Source organism: Eublepharis macularius, chromosome 6 (assembly GCF_028583425.1).
Source record: "Eublepharis macularius isolate TG4126 chromosome 6, MPM_Emac_v1.0, whole genome shotgun sequence".
Classification (NCBI taxonomy): Eukaryota; Metazoa; Chordata; class Lepidosauria; order Squamata; family Eublepharidae; genus Eublepharis; species Eublepharis macularius.
Window position 1 is genome coordinate 125,529,067 of NC_072795.1, and position 19,380 is coordinate 125,548,446.

At 43.0% G+C, this 19,380-nt stretch overlaps 1 protein-coding gene across 5 annotated transcripts in view; it reads left to right on the top strand.

Moving 5' to 3' along the window:
• Positions 1–19,380, top strand: part of NDST2 (N-deacetylase and N-sulfotransferase 2) — a 175,225-nt gene that overhangs the window by 146,060 nt on the left and 9,785 nt on the right. For all 5 annotated transcript variants that reach the window (XM_054982345.1, XM_054982346.1, XM_054982349.1 and 2 more), the window contains 4 exons: positions 9,130–9,217; positions 10,508–10,662; positions 15,337–15,522; positions 16,306–16,434. In XM_054982345.1, coding sequence (XP_054838320.1) covers positions 9,130–9,217; positions 10,508–10,662; positions 15,337–15,522; positions 16,306–16,434 — 558 coding nt within the window. The remainder of the gene's footprint in view (positions 1–9,129; positions 9,218–10,507; positions 10,663–15,336; positions 15,523–16,305; positions 16,435–19,380) is intronic.

Below are 19,380 nucleotides of genomic sequence, written 5' to 3' on the forward strand. Positions count from 1 at the left end.
TCAATTAAAGATTAGTGGTAAAAAAAAATACACGATAGTAGTCTTTTTCTTATTTTTATATATATATAAGTGCCTTACCAAATACATATATAAAAAACCATATATATATGGTTATTTGGTATATATATATGTGGTTTTTATATATGTATTTGGTAAGGCATTTCTGTTTGTTTGTACATTATACCACCACCATATCATGGGATATTTTGGCAGGGTTAAGCAATAGGGACTGCCGCCTAGTGCTTTATGTTTACTGAAATTTATGTTTTCCTTTTAATTTGATTTTATTTTGATTATATTACATGTGATGCTATCCATTCTGAGCCCACTTATGGGGAGAGCAGACTATAAACCTAATAAATAAAAATAAAATTAAAGTGATAGACACTCAGGGCAGGAGCTTCCTCAGCCCTCTCTCGAATGTGGTTTCCACACAGGGGTGGACTTGTGCAGTTCCCCTGTGGCTGCTGCCAGTATAGTGCAGCAGCACAGGGGCTTCCACATGACGAGGCTCTCTGTATATTCCCTGCTCCAGTCCCCTGGCGGTAGCCATTCTGAGGTCTCATGGGCTTTTTCAGGCTTTTAAAAAAATTGACAGTTGAATATTGTTATAGTTATAACAGTATATCTGACAGAAGGAGAATGAAAAGGACTAGAGATTTACTTTATAAATAAAAACTGAATTCAGAGAACCTGATAGATCCAAGTCCAAGCAAGCTTTTATTGGCATATATATAATATAGTAATCAGTCAGTTAGATTTAAAAAAAATTAGAAACAGAAACGACTCCATACAGAGTAAGATTAAAATTACAGATAAGAGCAGAACAACAATGTCGCAAAACCTAATAGAGGATATTACTTGTCTAGGACTGTGACCGTCAACTAGTGACAAAAAAGGGATAAGATCATTTAGACAAAAGATTAAACAAATGGGGGGCTAAAATGCACCCCTGCTTAATAAAGATCTTGGGAGAGAGTGTCCCAAAGGAAGAACACCTGACCTGGCAAGACATTGATGTATAAAGTCTTTTGATAAGAGATAATAACCTCTTATCTAGTGACATCCCCTCGAGCTTTGCCCAGAGATGTTCCCTTGAGACAGAATCAAAAGCTCCCTTAAGGTCCAGAAAGGCAATATACAATTTAGATCTTTTCCTTCTCATGTATTTATTAATCAGATGAGCGAGGACTAAACAATTATCCAAAGCTGACTTCCCCTGACAAAACCCCACCTGTTCTGGACCTAATATTTTGCTAGATGACATCCAAGAGCTGAGCTTAATTTGCAAGAATTTAGCGTATCGTTTCCCAATAACAGATGGGAGGCTGATTGGTCTGAAGGTGGGTTAAGATGACAACCCTTTTTATAAATGGGAACCATAATCACATTAGTCCAGGCAGCTGGCAGCTGGCCAGTCTTATTTACCATAGTGAAGAGAGAAGCAAGCAGAGGGGCCCACCACTCTGGATCAGCTTTCAGCACCTCTGGGATTATCACATCTGGACCAGGAGCTTTACCTGATTTGAGTTGATCTATAAGAATTATTATTTCCTCCGGAGTGACAGGAGGGCCACTCTGGGAGACCATCCAGGGGAGAATAAACCAATTGCATTCCACTAGAGAGATCCTCACAAAATAGGTCCAAAAAATACTGAAACCATGTATCAGGGAAAATGGCAAGGGATCTCAGAGCAAATAGCACCATTCATTATGGCCCAAAATTGCCTGGAATCATTCAGGGTAATGGCACATAAAAGTTGTTCCCATTGTTTAAGGTCAGCCATTTAATCCTTATAAGATGATATAAATGATTTTTAATTATCTGATACTCCACTGGCAAGCAGGTCACTGCAGAGTCACGAAAATTACGATAAATAGTACGTAGATGGGCTTTTATATTCCTGCATTCCCCATCAAACCACACAGCCGTCTGGGAACTCGCTACTTGCTTTGGCATAGCCCTTCTGGAATCCTGTTTTAAGGATTCTGTAATGAAATTTAATCAGTTCCCATACATTTGTGTCACCTGATAGATGTGGTGCAGTGGTTAGAGGGCCAGACTGAGTCCTGGGAGACCCCAGTTCAGGTCCCTACTCTGCCATGGAAGCTGGCTGGGGGACCTTGGGCCAATCTCACACTCCCAGGCTACCCTACCTCACAGGGTTGTTGTTAGGGTAAAATGGAAGAGAAGAGAGCTATGCGAGCCTCATTGGATCCCCAACTGGCATTGAAAAAGTCCTCTTGTGGTATGGGGGAAATGGCTACTACAGGGACAGGACAGAGAAAATGACGCCATTGCGGATGGAACCAGGCAAATCTAGAATTTCATGTTCGCATAGGTGCCATCTCATCTTTGCTGGAATCTTTCTTAAAATATGGCAGCTAAGCAGGTTTGAGAAAGGTTATAGGAAAGAAAGAAAAATGTAGGAAGCACCACAGTGTTGTAGGGAAGCAATAATAACATTAATAATAATAACATTTGATTTATATACCGCCCTTCAGGACAACTTAACACCCACTCAGAGCAGTTTACAAAGTATGTTGTTATTATCCCCACAACAATCACCCTGTGAGGAGGGTGGGACTGAGAGAGCTCTGGAAGAACTGTGACTGACCCAGGGTCACCCAGCTGGCTTCAAGCAGAGGAGTGAGGAATCAAACCCGGTTTTCCAGATTAGAGTCCCATCACTCTTAACCACTACACCAAACTGGATGAAGAAAACCTTCTTCCCAATAGCATCCAAGCACAGGCAAACAACTCGTGTGTGCGTGACCCTTGTGGATGTGACCAAATGATAGTTCTCATCTGTGGAATTGGAAGGGATTTCATCGGTCATCATCCAACTTCCTGACAAAAATCAGGATCTTCTCTCACAGTATCCTAGTCAACGGGACTTATTTCCTTCCTTAAACATTTTAAACAATTCTATACCACCACCTTCCACGCCGTTGCTTGCACCTGACCGAGGAAGCTATGACTCTCAAAAGTTCATATCATGACAATCTAGTTGGTCTCTAAGGAGGTCTGGGACCCAGTCCTTGGTCTAATAACCTGCTTTGTATTCTTAAGATACAAATGTTAGAAAACATGTAAATTGACAAAGAAGCAGTGAAGGTGCTAGTTGGGGGGTTGTTCCATGCAGGCAACAGGGTCTTGAGGGGCTGTCAAGAAAACAAGCGTCGCTGCTGCAAAACAGAGTTCTTTAGGATTTATCTGCTGACGGATGTGTTGTCATAGTAACCCAAGTGAGACTTTAAATCTCTCCTCATGCACGAGTGCTAAGCCTCTTAGCACCATCCCTTCCCTCTCACCTTCACATCAAACTTTAGCAACAGAGCAGTTTGCCTGCTCCAAAAAATTTATCAGAATGAGAAATGCTTGCAGTTACCACGGTCAAGGATGCTGACATCAAAACATTAAAAACGGAAAGCTTGGACCCTACAGGGGGCTGCCAGTGACCATGGAAATGACTCTTATCACCCACACGTCGGTTCCTGCGTTGATTCATTGTTTTCCGTTTGCATCCCCGTCTTGCCCCCAGGAACGTGAAATGCATATGGCCGTCCCATTCCCATACTGGCCTGGCTAATTTTTCCGTCTGGCCCTCATAACACTGAAGTCCAGAAACTTGTTCCTGTGCTGTAGCTTTAATTCTGTACCCTATAGTAGATAGTATACTGGCTTGGTAAACCTGTGCATTCGTGGGATAGTAAATATGAGAAAAGTTAAGTTCCATAGCTTCTCTGAAGCTCATGAAATTAAGCAGAAATTACGTTGGTTGGGTTAGGATGTAACAGTCCGAAATCTACAGTGCAGTTCAAAGCAGAGTGACACCTTGTAAAGCCACTGAAGTTGATAGTGTTAGAAAGGTAATTTTGCTTAGGATTGCTCCTGAACCAAAAAAAACTTGGAAATATCTAATCAATATGCTATATTCTGGGGGAAACTGTTCATAGTAAACGATACAGGTAAATACAGTTAATTTGCGTATGGTAATCTGTTTTAGGCTTTGTGCTTTCTTCTGTTGAATTTAGAGAGTCAGTACAATTTCAGCTGGGCTCAGTTGTGGGAAATCCGCTTTTCCAAATCTAACCGGCTAAGAAGTTCGATAGATAGCCTTGGACATGTTATTTTTTCTTGCTGGACTGTGATGTGTGGGGAGGGTCCATCTTACGATTTTTACATTAAAAATATTAAGAATACAAGCTTGAATGTCAGCATAAGTTTACAATAAATTGCATTTGAGTCCTTACTAAGATTAACATTCCCAATTGTAGGTAAATCAGTTTCTTCAGGAATTCTAAATTCTGCTACATCCTTTATAACCAATCTTTGATTGAACATTTTCATTTCCAGTGTTCTGCATTTTGGTCTAGTAGATAAAAATGGGAGTGGATGTCTACCTCCCCTTGCCCATTTTCCTCAGGAATTAATTTAGCAAATTATAAAATTAGTAGTAATGCAGAAAACCAAAATGAAAAATATTTTCAAATATCACTGAATTATATGTCCGTACAATTTCCCCGCATACTTAAGTAGTCACCTTTAGAGAAGACTAGTAAAGCAAGTATATCCCAATAGTTTTAAAAGGATTTTTACTTGAGTCTGATGCACCAAGAGTCTCTTCAAAGGCATCAAAGGAATTAATGTACATGGTCTTTCTTTGAAACATCTGAATCTGGGGGGGCTTTAGCTCAATTTTTTCTCCTCAAACTCTTTTGTAGGTTAGAACTGCACAACCATCAGTCATATCAACAAATACTGTTATTCTTGCCTGTTCATATTGGGAAAATTCCCCATACTCTTTTGCATGAGCAAACCTCATATTATTTTTAAAAACTGATGTTAATAATGAACTGTCTGGGATCACATGATGGCCGTGAAGCTAAAATGCCATACTGAGGAGGGGTCTTTGAAGGAGGAATGTTTCAACAGATGTCTTGGCCTTGATGGTCTTTCTCCAGCTTGGGAATGGGTGTAAAAAGAATTTGCAAGCACTCACTTCAAGCTGTACCTGCCTTTGAATGTAAAGTCGCTGGGCCTTCAGACAGGTATCCTTCAGAACAATATTGACCGTAAACACTTCTTCCCCCATTCCCACCTACTATATGTGGGTGCAGCCTGTCTTGGAGCATAAAAAAGTCCCAGGCAGGGCTTTTTTTCTGGGAAAAGAGGTGGTGGAACTCAGTGGTGGAACTCGGGACTGCACAATGACGTCACTTTTGGTCAGCTGGAACAAGTTTAAATCGCCCTTGGCGAAAATGGTCACATGGCTGGTGGCCCCACCCGCTGATCTCCAGACAGAGGAGAGTTTAGATTGCCCTCTGCAACACACAGCGCGGAGGGCAATCTCAACCCCCCTCTGTCCGGAGATCAGGGGGTGGGGCCACCGGCCATGTGACCATTTTGAAGAGGTGCCAGAATTCCGTTCCACTGCGTTCCCACTGAAAAAAAGCCCTGGTCCCAGGAGTATCTTGTGTGGAGTAGTGCCAGAAAGATTTTGCATGTGGCCTGCTATAGAAATGAAACTGGAAGTCTGTTAAAACCTTTCTCTGCCCCCATCTTAACCCCCCTCCCCCCATTCTGTGATTTTCCCTGTAAAATGTGGCATGTTATTTCCACTTCATAGGATCTGCTATAATGAGCTCTGACACACAAAGGCTCATGTTCGACTAAATGTGGCTAGCCTTTAAGGTGCCACCAGACTTCTTTTTTGTTTGTTACAATAGACTAAACAGGGCTGCCCCTCTGGGAAAGTCCAGCCACTCTCCGTGGAAAGGCCAGGGTTCTGCAGCACCCTGAAGAGAAGCAGTTTCGTGGCCTGGGTTGCTGCACACATTGGAGCACTCAGTTGACACTGCACAGAAATACTTTGGCCGTGGTCCAGAGTATTTTGCCAAGAGGCACTGATCAGAAATGACCTCCCTCCCCGCTTCCTCTGAAAGCTCATGCGGGAGGATAGCATGAGTGTCTTTTCTCAAAGTGCAGTTACTATAGACCTTACATGGTGCAAACAGTTGTTAGGTTTCCCTCCCTCCTGCATTCGCAGACGTTGTTTGGCCAGCAGAATGAAGCCATAGCCATATGTAGAGAGCGATCTGTTCAACGGAAAATGAAGGGCTACACAAACAGGTGGGCACACTAGCCAGCCACCTGCCTGCCTGCCTGCCTCAAAAACTGATGATTAACACAGCACTGCCCCTCTGCTGCTGGATATTCTTGCAGGTGGCCCCAGTGGCAGGAAGGAGCAGTTTGGCTGCGGATCCTCCATGCAGGTCTCTCTCTGTTACCGGTCTTTCCACACCTCCTGTTGCAGGCCATGTCCTTCTCGCTGGAGGACTTGGAGATGCCTCCCATTATTTAAACCACTGTATTCCCATTTTTTTTAATAAAATAAATTACTACCTAGGACATGGCCATCAGTGCGCCAAGCAGTTCCTGATTTCACCTGCATGCCAGCTGTTCTCATAAAAACCAAACTGAAAGGAATTTGTGTCAGTTGCTGTCAGGGACTTGGTTGGGGGGGGGGGTAACTGTATAGATTGCCCACCAGTGCAAGACAATTTCAAGCAATGTTTTTCTTGCAGCTAAATTACAGCAGGCTGAATCAGAATTTTTTCCTCAGTCTGAGCTGGGAAACTTAGAGCAGAACCACAAGTGACAAAAGGCACAGGTTGGACACTTGTCAGCTTCCCTCAAGTTTTGATGGGAAATGTAGGCATCCTGGTCTAGCAGCTTGGCTCTCCGACTGCCATCCAATGGACTTTTCAACTGTCACTTGTCCAACATTCCGCCAAGCTGCCTACATTTCCCATCAAAACTTGAGGGAAGCTGACAAGTGTCCAATCTGTGCTTTTTGTCACTTGTGGTTCTGCTCTGTCACAGTTCCCCATTTGACTGTGTCTTCATCTTGCAGCAATACTGGAAGTGTGACTGCTGGTTGCCTCTTTCGAGTATCATATGGGCTTTGGAGCATCCTGGGAGGCAAACAGAAATGCTTCAGATCTGTAAATAGCAACTGGTTTGCAAGGTCCATGTTTGGTCTGAAGAACTTGCATCTTCAGAAGTTCCTGAAGTCGATATTTAGAAGCAAAGGGTATCTTCAGGCATGGATGTAGCAAGATAAATAAAAAGTATAATACCATAAAACTTTGAAAATATAGGAACAGTATGTTTCTAAAAAATAAAGTGTGTTTTACAGACATATATACAGGGCTTTTTTTTCTGGGAAAAGAGGTGGTGGAACTCAGTGGGTTGTCCTTGGAGAAAATGATCACATGGCTGGTGGCCCCGCCCCCTGATCTCCAGACAGAAGGGAGTTTAGATTGCCCTCTGCGCCACTTGGCAGTGCGGAGGGCAATCTAAACTCCCTTCTGTCTGGAGATCAGGGGGCGGGGCCACCAGCCATGTGACTATTTTCAAGAGGTTCCGGAATTCCATTCCTTTGCGTTCCCGCTGAAAAAAAGCCCTGCATATATACATTTATTGTAATGTGTTACAGTTATCTGCATTTAATTGGTTGGAGTATAGTGGCTGCTTTCTCGGACACAGCGGAAGGGGAGGAGAGTTAAGTATTTCAGTTTAGCATTGTCATGTGTGGCTGTGTTTCTTAAATATGTACTGAGGCAATGTTTGTGCAAAATCTGGGGCCAATGGACTTTCAGGGACTGTATGCAGCTCTGAGATCACAAGACACACCCACAAATATGGATACTCACAATGTTCTGCAGACCTGTACTGTTTCTTTTGAAAACTCTTCTCTGTTGTGCTAGAAGGAGGCTTTGATTGTTGTTTACATTTTAGTGTATATTTGCATTAAAACAAGCAACACCCAGGACCAGGGTAGTCAAGTCATTGGGGTGGGGGAGATGAACTGATTTACAGTTCTAACCTCTGTCATCTCAATTGCATAACTATTTGTGTGTTACCATCTCAACAAAAATGCAATTTTTCTCTATCCATAAAGCCTCAGCTGCCTAATAATCTATTACAGTTTTACCAGAACTGGAAAAAAAATCATTAGAATTCTTCCCTGGATCTTTTCTCCAATAGATGAAATGAAAGTTTCCAAAAGGTGATTTTAAACAACGGGGTTAACATACCCACTCAGACTGATTTTAAAATACAATTTTTAAAAATAATGGAAAACACGGAAATTTGTAGACTCCCTCATTTCAGGCATCAGCAACTGTGTACCTGATTTGGGAACTGCATCCTTTTTAAAGATCATAGCATCTCCACTGGGCAACAGGTCTCAAGTTGATGGGTGTTACTTTGAGATTCTCTGTCATTCTTTCGTTTTTCAGTATAACCTTGAGGCCCATTCATATATTCAGCGAATAAGGCCTGGCCACCCCCCTGCCCATACATTTGACAGCATCTAAATGAGGAGTAATTGGGCACTGGGAGTAGTCATTCCACTTAGGCATTAGTCCCATTTAAACTCTGCCAGGCACTTCCAGACAGGAGTGGAGCCATCAGGCTGTGTACTCCACTGTTCTCGTTGTGTTGCATTGCATTGATGCAGTTTGCCAAAGAGATGCGGGGTGGGGAGCTAAGCCAGTGTGAAGGCATGTTGCACATAGCTACTACCACTATATAGGTTTTGCATTTACTTTCTTAGGCAAGGGCATTTGTACTATATAGGTGTTAAGTATGCTTGTGTGGATCCTCTGCCTGTCCATGCAACAGACGGAAGGGCCACACAATTCATATTGGAGACAGCGCAATGTGGGGCATAAAGTCTTGGTCAGTGTTACTCCTTTTGTGTCTTAGGAGCCACTTGTGGTTGTACATAAGTGCCACATGAGGACTTCCCCTTGAGCAGGTGCAGAGACTTGCTGTCTGTTATACACATTCCCGCAGAGAAGTCAATGGAGAGGTTCTCTTGGTTGACACACTGGAGCCACATCCATCTGAACCACTTGCTATGTTTACCCCTCCCCTCGCATTTGGTGCTTTATTCCGGAGTACAGTTTCCAACCACAGGGCCAGAGAGTGAAAAAGAAGCTGATTTCTGTATTGTTAGAGCTCTTCTGTATCTATGTGTATAGAAAGTACAGAAAAATATTGGCCTAGAAATGGACTTGAAGTCTCTCTCTTTCTCACCCCCCTGCCTCCAACAGGCTCTGCTGAACACTCAAAACAAGCTGAGGACTTTAGTCCCCAATTTCACTTTCAACCTGGGATTCTCTGGGAAATTCTACCATACAGGTAATCTCTTTGTCCCTTATTTCCTAGACTGTGTATTCCTCAGTATCTGTCCTCCAGCTTCCAAGAAAAGCAAAGTGCAGCCTGGCTCCCTGGAAGTCCCAAGGAATACACTCTGCTCAAACTGTTTCAATGAAATTATCTCTCTAAAGGAGTGTTTCCCAACCTGTCGGTCAAGTCACAAAAATGGTTCACAAAGCATCTGAAAGTGAATGGCAGGCCAGTCGTCCCTAACAGCTGCCCCTGCCCTTTGCTTTGATCTCTTTCTTTCCTCTTCCTCTGTGCCAGCTTTTTACATTCGCACTTCCCCTACCCTTTGCAACAATCATGAGTGAAGGGCAGCCATCTAACAACTACTGACTACAAGTATCCACATTTTCCTTCTTAGAACAATATTTCTGAAGGAAAATCGTAATGTGTGAAGTGACTCCTATAAGAACCAACTTCAGTAATTAATTTGAAGCAAGCTTTTGTAGATCCTAAGTCTTAAGACTTTACCTTGGAAACAATATCTTCTATGTTATACATTAGTTGTTGTTTTTTCTTCACTGCATATACATGTTGATTGATAAAGGATCAAGTGAAATGTGTCTTGATGGTTGCTAGAGATGATAGGGCGTAATGGAGAAGAAGAGGGTGGTAGCTGGAGGGTAGCCCTCCATATGCAAAGGCTGTGGACTTTGGAATGCCACTTGCCTGGGGATCATAGTAGGATGTGATGGTTGTTGGTTTCTCAAAAACATATGGTTGGCCACCATGGAAAATGAATGCTGGAATAGATGGGTGCCAAGATCATACCTCTCCTAGAGCACCAGAAAGCTTTGATCTGACCATGGATGGGTCACTGTACCAAGTAAATTTGGATTTGTGGGTCACCGTCTCCAATAGTTTGGGAACTACTGCTCTAGAGTATTGTGGAGGTTAGTTCTGGCAGGATAACCCCATACATACATATGTGCCATCAAGTCACAACTGACCTCTGAAAACCCCAATAAGGAGCTGTCAAGACAGGCGAGAAACAGAGGTGGGTTTTGCCATTGTCTTCCCTGGTGATGTCCACTCCAAGTTCTGAAGGGAGCCAACCCAGCTTAGCATCTGCGATGTAATGATATTAGGGCCATACCATGCCACCTTCCCTCTGGATAACTCCAAACATCAACAAATTTGTGCATGTTTTACACCAGTGATGATTCCCCTTGTTTGTGTATGAGGATGGTCAAGTGTTAACTGATGAAGGAACATTCATTGATCCTGTTTTCCTCTCTTTCGTCATATGACCCCTCCCCACTCCAGGTACGGACGAGGAAGATGAAGGGGATGACATGCTGCTGAAGCACAGAAAGGAGTTCTGGTGGTTCCCCCACATGTGGAGTCACATGCAGCCACACCTCTTTCACAATGTTACTGTTCTGGCTGAGCAGATGAAACTCAACAAGCAATTTGCTCTGGTAAGGGAGGGACTCACTGGGAATATTACAACCTGTAGCAAGTGTCCTTGGCTTTTCTTCCTTGTTTTGGAGTTATGTGTGTGTATATATTTTTATCAAATAATTTTATATATACTTCTCTCATATGTTTTAATGTTCAAATGTTTCCATGTTCACCACCTTAGGGACATATATGGGTGGAAAGGCAACATAGAAATGTTTGAAATAAATAAAATAAATAAGTTCAGATCTTTCTTTCTTTCTTTCTTTCTTTCTTTCTTTATTTATTTATTTATTTATTTATTTGTTGGATTTATATGCCACCCTCCCTGCACGTGGGCTCAGAGCAGGTCACAACATCATAAAACCACAGTTAAAAAAATAAACAATATACAAATATACAATAAATAACAGTTAAAATCATTACACAATAAAATCTATACATATCACTCTGGGTAGGCACAACAGATCTCAGTAGACAGTGGAGTGGAACAAAACAGACAAGGGACCAGCAGGATAGTTCACCAGCTTGTCAACTACTCTCATAGGCCTGGCAGAACATCTCCATTTTAGAGGCCCAGCGGAACTGCAATAAGTCCCGCAGGGCCCAGGTCTCAACTGGGAGAGTGTTCCACCAGGCCGGAGCCAGAACTGAAAAGACTCTGGCCCTGGTTGTGGCCAAGCGAACATCCTTGGGACCAGGGATCTCCAGTACATACCGATTTACAGAGCGTAACGCCCTCCAAGGAACATACAGGGAGAGACGGTCCCAAAGATACGCAAGTCCAAGTCTGTTAAGGGCTTTAAAGGTTAACACCAACACCTTGAACTTGACCCGGAATTCAGCCGGGAGCCAGTGCAGCTGGTGCAGTACAGGTTGAATGTGTGTCCTAACCGTGTCTTGTCCCTATTGAATCCAAAGAGAACTGATTTGTCTTTTGCTGGTAAAAATAATGTATAAAAGCATGGATATGTTTGAAACAATAGGGAAGATAACGGAAAGAGTAAAGCTGCTTCCAACTTAGTAAGATCTCGAGCTGCTGTTCCAAGAACCATGTCCTGGGTTGCATCAACCGTTTCCTTATTTTGTTTCAGCTTCCTGCCTTAGAACTTGAGATGTTCTAGGCTTGGATATTCAAGAGAAGCAATCTCCGAGTCTTTAAGGCAATTCAGGATCTTGAACACTGGACTTAGGAATATTATTATCAGAAAGATTATATTTACCGTTTGCCAAAAAATCTATTTCCTGGTCAGGTTTGAATTCGTTTGAGAGAATTATACCAGATTTGTTGAGATATCTTATTACTAATATAAATAGTGCATCCTTTGGGGGGGGGGGAAATAAAGGAAATGGGAGGGATGTTTGCAAACGACAGCAAGAGATTTCCCAAAAGAATACGCTTTTAATAAAGGGAGAAGCACACTGTACTCTCAGATAAGAAAAAGAAGGTTTATAAAGTGAGATGCTACCTAGAATTAACAAGTGGAAACACTCAGTGTAAAAATTAAAACTGTACTTTTATGGGAACTATCGAAGAACTACAGAATTATTGTAGCAAATATGGAACTGAGCAGAGATGGGGAAATAAATGAATTTATTGAGTGGATTACTGAGGAAACTTTTTATTAATGATTAACATATGTGCCTAAGACTAGAACAAGATAGAGCCAGTGTGGCGTTGGGGTTAGAGTGTGTCAGGGATCTGAGAGACCCAGGTGCAGATCCCAAATGTGCTAGGGAAGCTTGGACCGGTCACCTAACCTAACTCACAGGGTGGTAGTTGTGAAAGATATAAAGGGGAGGGGGAGAACAAAATTGTACACCATTTTGGGTCCCCACTGGGGCGAAAAGCCAGGTATAAACCAACCAACAAACCAATGGCCCTTGCCATTCCATAGCCCGGAATCATAAGAGAAAAGTTTCCCTTAATTCTTTTCCGTCTCCTGTATAGTTGTGTTTACTTGTTTTTCATTCTGCCTGAACTAAGGCCAGGGCTTTTTTTCCAGCTGGAACGCGGTGGAACGGAGTTCCGGCACCACTTAAAAATGGTCACATGGCTGGTGGCCCCGCCCCCTGATTTCCAGACAGAGGGCGGGGCCACCAGCCATGTGACCATCTTCGCTGAGGGAGATTTAAACTTTAAAAAACTCCCCCCTTGTTCCAGCTGACCCAAAGTGACGTCATTGTGTGGTCCTGGGAGCGTGTGCGCACTTTGAGCACACGCATGTGGTACCAGGGGCACTACCTCCCACCAAGAGTTGCCCCATTTGCTGCCAACCCACCGAGTTCCACCACCTCTTTTCCCAGAAAAAAGGCCCTGACTAAGGCGCATGGGTGATGCCAGAGTGAGGAGAAGGCAAAGACCATTTCACTCATGCCTTTGGGCGTTAGAGTTGCTTGTTTCATGGCACTGCAAACGGTAACTGGGTCCGTTCCGCAGAGGCAAAGGGCTCGAGTCTTCAGAGACAAGGGGCAGAGTTATTGAACTTTCGTGGTCTATGCTGTGGGATTGCCTTATCTTTTCTTCTTCTTTTAAAGCTACATTTTGGCATTTCAGGTTCAGTTCTAGATTAGAACTTGTTCTAAGGAGGCTAGGGTTGTAACAGAGTATTATCTCTACTGAGAGGCAAGTATTACTTTTAAAATAGACGTGAGGAAACAAAAGAGTCTCTTTGTCCACTTTAAAGGAAAACTCTAACCACTAAACCACAAAACTGTATTGAAAATATCTGTTCTCTTCCATAGATTATCTTCTACATGATTTCTGACTGGGAGTAGTCAGATGTTATTTATTGCAGGTGTAAAGTGCAATCTATGTCTCCAGCCAATAATCACTCAGTATTGTCTTTAAGACTTTTATTAAAAATCAATCTAATCAATCTTGAAACAATCAAATATACACAGTTAACAAAGACACCTCTTACAGTTCCATATATAAAAGAAATAAGAAGCAGATAAGCATTCGCGTCATAATCTCTTGTTCCATATATCTTAAAAGATACGATGGAAATTCAAGATTCTGTATGCAACAAAATGGAAGGCAGAATTTTGTCAAGATAAAACTGGATGGATGAGCAAATCATATGAATCAATGGCTATATTAACTTTTTATATGCATAACAGACCAATCCAAGATTTTCAGAAAAAATGAAACGCTCTTTTTGATTATGTAGCTGGAATTTAAGAAAAACTAAAAATAATTATCACATGTTGATTATAAAATGTTTATACAAAATGTTTGATGTAAAGTAATGAGGGAAGGAGAGGAGAAATATTGTGTAGCTTAAGTACTTTATTATATAGTCTGTCTGGTTACTTTATGTATTGTTTACTGTTTGTTGCTATTCTTCTTCTTTATTTCTATTTTTCTTTTTTAGTAAAATATATAAAACAAAAAAAAAAACCTCCAATCTCACTACAGTGCTTATTAAAAGATTAGGTAGTCTCATGCAATGAGTGATTCAGGGGTCTTTTGTGTGTGGCAACCTAATATAGACTCAAGGATGTCCACATGACTGTACCAACATCCTCTAATTGGTTGCATCCGATAGCCTTAGATGAGTTTCTTTCCAAGCTTAGGAATTCTGGGCCTGTGGGTTCAGTACATCCAACCACTAACCAGATCTCTCTGCTGGTCACAGCTAATCCTAACGGCAAACTGGTAGTTACAACATTGGTTAATGCCTCTTCTGGACCTTCACCCCTCTCTCTAGTTTAGCCTCAGCCCTCGGAAAAGCTGTTGTATCACTGCACACTTAGTCTGCCTTCTATTGGCTGGAGAGAGAAAATTAGTTTGCTGAACGTTTAATCAAACAGCCCCCTTGCTCCTGGCAGAAACTGCCTCTTGGCCATTCTCAGATGTTTGAGGGTGCTTGCACTGCATATATTTCAGTGTCCATTTCTCTCGTCAATCATGTCTGAGGTGCAGTCCGAAAACTGGATCTTACAGTTCTTAAAACGGAAAGGTGGCGTTGTTAAATGAAGTTTTTTCAACGTGTCATTATGCAAGGGGGTCAGTTTCACACCTGCAGCTATTGTGTTGGATGCCTGTAATATGCCTGTTTGTAGCCCAAATGTACATCTCCAAACACATGGTTAGCACATGCCAGAGATCTGCCGTTGGCTATGGTGCTTTGATGCCTGTCCACTCATTAAAAAAAATTGTTTTCAGCAAACCACAAAAATGGCCAAGATTTTTTCATTAGAGAGCCAAGAGAAGCTGTTAGAATGTAGTTGCTGATGACGAGCTTCACTCTTTCCTCCTAAACTCACAAACTGAACATCCGAAACCACCTGGACTTGGACATACCAGCTGTTTGCATCAATCATTACTATCTAGAACAATTTTGCTTTGATCTTTATTCTTGTAAATCATTACCTATTTTTACTGCTTTAACAAACAAAAACTAACCTGCCCACCATACATACTTTTTCTTAGTCATTTGTGGTCAAAAATCTCCAAATAAGTTTGGTAAAGCTTCCCTGCTTGGCCATCAGGAGGTGATTATTTTCTTTTCATAGGCAAGTGGAATTACAAGCTTAGCTGCAACGCCGCCGTGCCATAAATCCCAATCCTTCTTTCCTTTTTCCGCGTAGAGTTCTATCTTACCCAAAGGCCAGTGGTCATTATCCTCTGTCCCGTTCTTTTTCTCATTCTGCAAACTGAGCTCTTACCAGCTGTTTTCTGTTTCCAGGAGCATGGGATTCCCACGGACTTGGGCTATGCAGTCGCCCCCCACCACTCAGGGGTTTATCCTGTCCATGCACAGCTCTATGAGGCGTGGAAAGCTGTCTGGGGTATCCAAGTAACCAGCACAGAGGAGTATCCCCACCTTCGGCCTGCCCGCTACCGCCGAGGATTCATCCACAATGGGATCATGGTGAGATAATGAATCCCCTGTTGATTATGTAGAGGTTTATCTGGGACTGGGGGGAGAGAGCTTGACAGCCAGTGGGGACCAGTGCTTAGGTACTGATCCCGGTATTTTGAGCACTATGCTTTCCAAGGGAATGTTTCGGTGGATATGGACATTTCTGAAAAGATCACTCAGCCCCCAGCTGGAAAATTTCCAGTCTGCTGCTTCTGTGCCTCATTTCCAACCTCCTCCTTGCAATGAATAGGATCTCAGATGCGGGAGTCTTCTGCTAGCAAAGTCTCAGAGCCAAGCTACAAGAGACAAATCACACAAGGGAGTCGCAATGTTAGCCAGGAAGCTGAGTTTTAAAAGAGATTGGAAAGCTTTGTCAATTTCCTCTCTCCACAGAGCCAGCAAAGATGCTCCTCAGAGGGTTTATTTCCCTCCTAGAAGGGGAGATGAAACTGACAGAGCCTTCTGAGGCAAAGAGGCAATTAACAAACCTCTGAGCAGGGATCTCCCTGGCTCTGCAGAGAGGGGAAATTGACAAAGCCTTCTGATCTCTTAACACTGCAACTCCCTTCACGTGCTCTTCCTCTGTAATTTGCCTCTTGTAGCTTGGCTCTCAGAGTCAGCAGCCACCCTAATGACAGAGGTTTTCAGAGAAGGATGGTCAAGAGAACTGTTGGGGGAATCACATTCAGCTCTGCCTTCTGCTCTTTCCTGTATTATATTAGGTACCTCTTAGAATTGACACCCAGTTCCTTCTGCCGCCTCTAATCTTTCCTCTCTCCCTGGCTCTCCTAGGTGTTGCCTCGGCAAACTTGTGGTCTCTTCACTCACACCATCTTCTATAATGAATATCCTGGTGGCTCCAAAGAGCTCGACAAGAGCATTCGTGGTGGTGAACTCTTCCTGACTGTCCTCTTGAATCCCGTAAGTGCCATGTGATCAAATCCTAGTTTTCTGTCTTTTGTTGTGAGACTGGTGTTGTGAGGGAACTTAAGCAATTTGTCATGGAACAAAAAGCAAAGAAATGCAGACTGCTTCATATATTCGGTTGTTTTCCTTTAAGTCTCAGGTGTGCTACCGCAACGATGAATGGTGTCACCTTGGCATCAGTGAGCAATCAATTTTTTAAAAATTAGTCATAAAAAACTCCTCCCCTATATTCAGTCTCCTTTCCCTCCTCCACAGTCTTAGCTTAGAGGTTAAGCTGTAAAATTACTTATTGTAAAAATTAAAAATAAATAACAATACTGAGCCTGATGTATATTATCTTAATAATACAATCCTAACACATGTAATTTAATGCCCATGATTACCTTTTAAAAACCGTACTGTTATTTTCTAGTGCTATTTTTAGGGCTTTCGTTAATTTCTCAAGAAAAACGTGTTTTTGATTTTATGACCAAGCAAATTTTAGCAGCACACGATAGCACAATAAAAAGTTTTTTTTAAAAAAACTGTTGATGTAAAGGAGTAGTATTGGTCAAACTGTGGTGCTGAGCAAGTCCAAAATATAATTGATTATAGGAAATATTGAGGTGATGAACTCTATGGTTCTCTCAATGAACTTCTTGGAAAGAAACCTAAACGCACCTAAATTGTGCTGTAGGAATTGTGTCTCTACTACTAATGGTGCCGAAGCTCGAACCGTTCAAAAAAAACCAGCTCAGATTCTAGTATCCTCCAGGTGAGGGTGGTGCTGCCTCAGTCAAGCAGCAGAAGGTACGTGGTCTTATTGGAGCTGAGCACAGCATCAGGCAGTTGGCTGTCTGGGGCCTTTTCTTGCCCCCCCCCCCGCCCCCCGAGCACATTGCAGCATCCCAGAGGCCAAGTGGAAGGGGCGCCATCGCAAGCAAAGCACACAACCCGAACTGGCAGCAAACCCGTCCCGCGCTAAAATATTTAAAAGCTGCTGCCTGGAGGGAAAGGACAACTCCGATATCACCGGGAGCGAATCCATTAAATGCCTATCCAGCATACCAGCTTCTTAAGAGGCTGCAACAAACACACAATTACCATTCCACTTCAAGAGCATAATTGCCTCCTGAGCGCATCGCTTTAAGGGTGGCTGTTCCCTCACATATTGTGGGGTAGGGTTTGATTTCTGATGTCTCAGAGCTCTCTCAGCCCCACCCACCTCACAGGGTGATTGTTGTGTGGATAATAATAACACACTTTGTAAACCGCTCTGAGTGTGGCATTAAGTTGTCCTGAAGGGCAGTGTATAAATTGAATGTTATTATTACTACTACTAGCAACAAAGCCTGTTGTGGGAAAAATACAATGGGCTCTAGAAAGGGGAGGGCAGGCAGGCAGGCATTCCCTCCTCCATCACTGATCCCGGCTGGATGAAGGCAAGGGAGAACAGGCACGGCCACCTCTTTTGCACCTGATCCTGGCCAAGTGAAAAGGGGGCGAGCATTGCCACCTGCTCCACTCCTCATCCCAGCTGGGTAAAGGTGGAGGGCAGGCATTGGCGCCTGCTCCCCGCCTGATTTCGGCCTGGGCTTCCCACCACAGCACGCTCTCCAGAGGTCTGGCTGCCTCATCTGGGCTTCCCTCCAGAGCCAGCACCCTCTAGAGGTGCACCAGGGTGGGAAGTGAGTTGCCTTGAATATGCTTAGCCTTTTATGTAGCAGGATTGAAAGCAGGTTGTTGGTGCTGAGCAATCATGGACGGTATGTGGCCCTTTGCCCAGGGGAGGAGGAGGGATTGGGGTCGGGGTGGTACACATGTGCTTCATGGTCAGGTTTTTTTGTGAGGATGGGCACATGTTTGCCCTAAGTGATAATTCTAGGAGAGAAGGGTCTAAGGCCCAAACACTTCGGGGGAAAGACAGAGAGCAGTCGTGTGTCCTTGTGTCTGTCTCTCTTATCCCTGCACCTGGTGTCCCAAAGACTCAAGTTGTCCTGAGTGAAGGAGTCTGGACTATTTAGACAGACGGGAGGCTTATTCTTGTATTTAAAATGGATGTTTTGCTTCAGCTGCGTAGGATCTGTAGAAGTGCTACTGGGGACATGGGACACTCATAAAACATGTGACCTGTGCTGTCTTGGAATCTGTAAAGTGGCTTGTAAAAGTTGTCCAGCAGAACGACAGCAAACATTGCCTGGACCTAAGGTGGCCATGTAATCACTGCAATTGCTCCATTTCACTTACGTTTTCTTCATTTTTCACAAGAGACTCATGTTGGCACTGCAGTTGCACGCACAAGTCTTGGGCCCTTACACAATTCTTTCCGTAGCATGAACTTGTTTTTTAGCCTCCAGGGACTCCTTGGGGGCAGCATCAGGTCCATTCTACGTCCCATTCTTTATAGCAGTACAAAGATAAAATTATGTCTTACGTTTAGAGGCCGCCTGACTTTTCTATTGTGGTGGTTCACTGCCCTCTTTCAAGTTTCCTCTCCTTAATCTGCATAGATAGAAGTGACGGACAGATCCAGCCAAGGGAGGCTGACAGTTAAGATGGAGCTGTGAGTGAGAGAGAGAGAAAGTGAGGGATGGAAGATTAAGCCAGCTCTTGAGTCACAAACTGGCTGTAAGAAAGAGTTTGAAAGGAAGAAGAAATGCAGAGGGCTAACCATCAAAAGTTCAAGTGTTAAGAAACGTTGTATCTCATCTCATGTAGGCCTTAAAGCCAATAAGCTGATCGACCAGAAAAAGACAGCTATATAACTAAGAAGTTATTGCTGTTCAATATTCATTAAAAACAGATGGCATTTAATTGTGCCAGCTATATATTTACACACATCTAATGTTATGTTGAAATCCAGGTCCACTAACAGAGTCATTAAATGATAATTAAAAGAACGAACGGGCTTCTTAATTCAGATGAGGATCCAGAAATTTTCTTCTCAGATCCAAATAAATT